At 47.6% G+C, this 6,000-nt stretch overlaps 1 protein-coding gene across 7 annotated transcripts in view; it reads left to right on the forward strand.

The window, feature by feature from the left end:
* The window catches only part of LOC147901817 (uncharacterized), a 48,419-nt gene extending 42,702 nt beyond the window's left edge, over positions 1–5,717 (forward strand). For 4 of the 7 annotated variants that reach the window (XM_087374977.1, XM_087374979.1, XM_087374982.1 and 1 more), the window contains one exon: positions 5,169–5,717. In XM_087374977.1, coding sequence (XP_087231103.1) covers positions 5,169–5,279 — 111 coding nt within the window. In that variant the 3' untranslated portion in view covers positions 5,280–5,717. Of the gene's footprint in view, positions 1–2,582; positions 2,639–5,168 lie in introns of those variants that run through there. The other 3 variants (XR_015541019.1, XM_087374980.1, XM_087374981.1) reach the window with 3 other exon arrangements.
* The last annotated feature ends 283 nt before the right edge of the window (positions 5,718–6,000 follow it).

Genomic DNA, 6,000 nt, shown 5'->3' on the forward strand with positions numbered 1-6,000 from the left:
GCCTCTGTTGTGTTGTGTCCATTGGACGGAGATATTTTGTTGGTCCTATATCTCTATGGAGCATTGTCTATTTATTATTTTGCACATCTATGTGAAGCACGTTAAGTAAAGAAGTTTGTGATTCCACCCACACCACACACTATGTGAGCTCTTGGGCTATTCTATTAGTCTTCCGCTTTGCGTACCCTCTGTTGGTTGATATCTAACAAGATTGTAGTATGAGTGGTAGCAGATGATAGCATGCTCTGCCTCAAGTTGATAGTTGAGTGCCCAAAGACCCTACTAGAGGAGATCCTCCTTGTTGAGACACTTGATGGTGGAGACTTGGGGCAACACATCGAGATCTTGGGGCTGCTAGGGCAATGCGTGTGGTGTAGATAGACGGGACATTTGGCTCGTGATTGTCAAAGGGTGTGGGCATGACCCCTCCTCAGCCTCATCAAGAACAAAGGGCAGCCCGCTTTGAGAGAATGCAGCGCGAGTCTAGACATAGGGTGGAGTCTCAGACCCCTTGGCTTGCCTTGTTGGGGGGCCTGGACTAAGGTGGAGTGCAAGAAGCCTAGCGCATAGGCTCCGTGAGCAAGTGAGGGCAAAACGTGAGGCAGCTTCCCAATCCCAGGGGAAGCAATTGGAGGATGCCCTAGCACTTCGCTCTTGAACCGCAGAGGATGGCGACAGGGGCTCAGAGCACCCAAGTACCCCTCTTACTCAGCCCCTCCCTCCCTCTTCTTCGCCCCCTCTTTGTCCGCCTTCTATTTGTGCCGTAGTCACTCTCACTACCTGTCCATCTCCCGCCTCCTCTCCTCATTCCTTTGTAGCAGTTTCGGCCGCTCTCACCTCCTCTCGCTTCTCTTCTAGACTCGGCCCAAACCCCAAACGATTGGGCAAGGGTGTGGCCGAGTCTTCTCTCTCTCTGTCTCTCTCTCCCCCCCGAGCTGGGGCCTCTTCTTCCCAGTCACAGTCCTCTTCTCTCGTACAGGCTCCACCTCCTTGAAGAAGCCTGAATGAGGTAGTTTGTTCTCTCACTTTCTAGGTCCGCGGCCTCGCCCTCCCGCCAAGGGAGTTTCAGAGGCTTGGTTCATAGAACTAACTAGAGATTTTGGACGCGTTTCCTTTTGCTCTACTGATGATGGTGTTGATCTTGCAGCCCTGAAGGGTGGTTCCATTGGTGTGGTTGGTTCCCACACTTGTCCTTTCTGTGGTTTCCACTTTGCCTCCACGGGAGAGCTGAAGTGGACCCCTTCTTTGTTTGATTGTATGATGGGAGAGCAGACGTACCGCATGATGGAGGCATGGGTGGGTCCCTAGGGGATCAATTTGTGGCTCACCCATGGGGATTCAGCTACTTTCTAGCTTGGTTCTCGGTAGATAGTCCGAGCACAGGCATGGCCATGGGAGTGATTCCGTTGGGACTAGAGGAGCAGCTCACGCAAATAGTTTGGGGCCGATGTCTCCTTCATGATGCAATGGGCCTTGAAGGCAGGTGATGCCCTTGATACGTTGCCGCTCTGACAATCTCCCTCCAAGAATCCTTCGAAACACAGAAATTTGAAGTTGTGGTGTAGGCTCCCACTCATAAACGAGCTTTGTTCTCTCTCTCTCTCTCTCTCTCTCCTCCTCACCATGAGTTGGACCATAGTGAGCTAGAACGTGCATGGGCTTCATGACCATGTGTGGTAGCAACCAAGCATCTGATACTCGCTAGGAGTTGCAGAGGGCAGTGGTAGGACGGCGAGTGGATTTCCTTATGATTCATATGTTCTCAGCATAATATGTCAGATGCAAAGGCCATCTACTCCTAGGCCGAGGCCCAAAGGCGCGGTTCCCAGCAGCAGGCAGGAGCGGAGGGTTTTTCATCTGGGTCTCACATGTGATGGTTGCAGATGTTTATGATTAGTGTGAGTTAATCACAGGGAGGGAAATATGGAAGGAGTTACGGTTGGGTGATTCCAGATTCAATAATTTGAATGTTTATGCCCTTGCTTATAGACAACAACACCTAGCTTTTTGGAGGTTGTTGACTGATCCTCTAAAAGTAGATTCTTGGATTGTTGGAGGAGACTTCAATAATCTAGAGTTTGGGGAGGACAAGCAAGGCGGAGCCTCTTTCTCGTTGCTGAGAGGAGCATATGGACAAGCAGTGCAGAGCCTCTTTCTCGTTGCTGAGAGGAGCATATGGGAGTAGTTTATCTTCATGATTCATGGTAGGGATCTGTAGCATGAGGCTGAGTTCTCTAGACTCCTTGGCAACCTCCACTTCTCCTTTGGCCAACAAAATGACGATAAAAGGATGGTTTGTAAGATGGATCCTCTTATTGCAAGAGTTTAATTAGAAAATAATACATTAGCTCGATGAAGCTCATTGTGGAGTAGATGCACCTTCTTTGAGATCGAAGTGGTAAACCTCTACCACGAGGAGCCAAATGTGGTACTTGTTGATTCTAGAGGAAATGCCTCGAGATGAAACATGCAAAGTTGCACTTAAAGCTTGGTGGTTTTTTTTAATAGTAGGACATGTATGATCATGTGAAAGACACTTAATACTTTGAGGAAGCTCACCAAGTGGTTACTTTGGCTCCTAGATAATGGCTAGAATGTAATGCAAGCTGGTTTATGGTGGACGACCTCAAAGATGCAGCCAACTTTTGCAAACAGTGTGATCTCTATCAAAGAATGCGACCCTATTGAGTACTTGCGACTGCCTTGAGCTCATGCGACCCTTCAAGAATCAAGTGAGTGATCCAAACAGCTTAAAATAAGTGTATAATAGTGGCACATCTCACCATCCTCTTGAAGTTCCTTGGCAAAACATGAGGTCTCTAGACGTGAGAACCGCCACATACAGGGACGGCACTATCTCAGCCCTACTAGGGATATACCTCATGCCCCAAGACACTTAACAACTCTCTAGCCTTGGGGCTCCTTCGATGGTCCCCCGGATCACCCCAATCTCTGCCTCTGGCCCTCTACCTCTCACACAGTGTATTTACTCCCCTCCCTAGTCTCACCTCCCTCCGATTCCCATGCCATACCAGACTTCCTTGTCCAAGACTACTAGGCTTTCTCCAGCACCCTCCGCCCTCACCCCTTCCCTACTTTGCACATATCCACCAGAGAAGCCCCGGGTCCCCCTAAATCTCTTATAGAAACTCCTCACAGAGATGCACCGCCTGCGAGCTCGATAGGCTGAGTAGAAGCACCAGATACACAATCTTTGGCAGGACTTTCTTATGATCTAAGTTGAGGCCAAGTGATACAATTCAGAGATTTCCAGGCTCAACTAGTGGCACTGTGCAAGCATGCAGCTCTTCCAGATCGCTCACAAATCCACATGGATGAGGCGGGAGACACGGACCCTCTTAAAACAGCAAGATAGCAGACAGTGGTACAAGATGGATGACTATCGAGTAGTCCTAGACCACCATCTGTTGACACACATACCTCGGAAGGCAGGGTCTATGAGACTGAGAGGACCCAAACCTTGACCTGCACGGTTTGGAATTGTAATGGCACCTTGTGGTCAGAGCCATGGAACTTCTCGGAGTCATACATAGGACAAGACACACAGACACTCACCAAAGACCACAAAGCCCAACATCACTTCTGTGGCTATACTGGAAGTCAGCCTATCGAGACGAGACGAGACTAGAAAGACAAGGGTCTTTGTACTATTGCAGCTTCCGAACCCCTCCCCCCCCCCCCCCCCCCCCCCCCCTTCTATCTCTATCTCTATCTCTATCTATCTATCTCCATATCTCGAGACATGTGGGGAGGTCTACTCCAGATCAGAGGGATAAGGTGGAAGGCATAATTTCCATCTATGCAGTGCTCTGATTTCTCATCTTACCATCTCTCAGACCATTGAGGCCCAAGAGGAGGAGAGCGAAAAGGCACTATATGGCTGCAGAAGGGGACATAGGGGGCTGTAAAATGTACAAATAAACCCTCCTTTTACAGGGGAGGAATGGCTGGTCTGCCCCTCTCTTTCCACCCCCGATTGCACCCGACTTTTTTGTCTTGGGCTGACTTACACGAAGGGGCCGATCCGTCTGCTTTGCCCTGGCTGACTGTCTGCTGGCCAACCTGGGTCTGCTACCTGGCTGACCTGATGTGGCCAACCAGGCCTTTTCTTGCAGCCTTTTTAGGGCCCAATGCCAGCCCATTTGTGTGCCTTTTGGGCCAGCCTTCCTTGCTCTGATTGAGCACATGGACTTTGCTTGGCCCTGAGCTAGGGTTCAAACAAGCCCAAGGTGGATGGCCTGTCTGCGGCCCATGTGGCAGTCACGGGTGTCCCACATGGCAGTCCATGGAGCCAGTAGTCCTGCCACATGGCATGCATAACTTCTGCCCATGTGATTTCAGTCTCCCACATTTTTCTGCAGGTGTCACTCTCCCACGTCCTCATATCAGGCCACACCGTTGCAGAGTTGACCCATCTGTACTCAAGCCAGCCCTTGGACTAAACAAAGAGGCTCCATAGCAGCTATTGAACCTCAGAGTGGTATACTTGCACCTTGAACTAAAAAAAGAGGCTCCATAGCAGCTATTGAATGTCAGAGTGCTATACTTGCACCTGATGACTTTGAGCATCCAGCTTGGATGCACTGTCTATATGGTGTCTATTGGCATGAGTCTCTTGTGCATGAGGATTGTCTTGTATGTTGATCTTTGATCTCTTCTCATGCCCCTACATTATGTTTCCACACAGCCAACAAGTGGCCTTGTTCAGCATCTCTGACATTACCATCGTTATATGTGGGGCAGCTAGCAATCGGGATCTACTGTCCCATTGCGGATGATGTGATCTTTATGCAGAGACTTCGAAACTTGATTACCCCACTAAAATGGAGATCAGAGATTGGTTTGAAGTACAAAAGAGAAAACAAGGAAAGTTTGAACCGAAGGTGATGTGGATTGTTTTATGAAGGATCAATTATGATGAGTATGTTATCGCTAGAAATGTGAGATTATGCAAGTTTTTCTACAAAGGTGTTTCTTGTGGGGTAATTTGAACATCTTATGTCTAGAAAGGTTGTCTAGAGCTCCGAATCCTAAAATTAACAGTAATATATCTCATTCAAGGCCTCTAACAAAATGATCGATTTATGAGATGGATATATTGAACTTGTCTAAGCTGATTTTTAAAATCAAGGCTTCCCTGATTATAGGTGGTATCTATCCAATCAGCATGGTATATTACAAAGGATGGAGGGAGGGAAATGTTTGAAATCGCCAAATTATGGCTTGCTGCTTTATTGTATAAGGAAGCAAGTGGCTGAAAGGATGTGGATTGTACCTGATTCTGAAATCCATAACACTTTTTCCTGGCACCTAACTTGTAAGCTTTTTCAAATTCTCTCAGATTCTGAGATTGCATGCGCTTGATTGATAATTGATGGCTAGAAAGCTGGTTCTTGGTGATTACTTGGTTCAGGCTTGTTGGCGTTGCTGCTTCTTGCGGTGTTAATGCAGTTCTTCTAAAGCTGGGATGTCCAAGAGGGTAGAATTTATGCCAAAGGCGCGCTGGAGCACTAGTGAGGAGGTAGCGGCAAAAGGGGCAAAGATAACCATAGGACTGGTCCCTGGACTGAACCAGGGGTGGTAGAACGATGACTGGGGGTTGGTGATGGGATATGAGTGACTATAATGACTGAGTGTTTATACATCCATCACACTTTTGGACTGCTTTTCAAGCTTCTGTGTAACATGTTAACAAAATCATAGAGAGTCCTTTATGCTTTTCTCCTTTTGTCTTTCAAATTTGCTTTACAACATCCAATTTTCCTTCTCCATTTGCTGTTTTCATAAAATTTGGTGAGTTGCCCAAACTCGGCATAAGAGGCCTGGTAGAAAGATTAGAGACACGGAAATATTGAGCCAATAAGGAATGTATGTACAAACACAATAATGAATAGATAACTTTGCTTTAGCTATACGGTCCTTTTGGGTCTTCCATAGGTCATAATGTAGATCCTTAGGCTTTAGGCCCTCCTTAGGGTG

This window comes from Dipteris shenzhenensis, chromosome 5 (genome assembly GCF_047967505.1).
Source record: "Dipteris shenzhenensis isolate YYH24624 ecotype China chromosome 5, Dip_SZ_1.0, whole genome shotgun sequence".
Lineage (NCBI taxonomy): Eukaryota > Viridiplantae > Streptophyta > Polypodiopsida > Gleicheniales > Dipteridaceae > Dipteris > Dipteris shenzhenensis.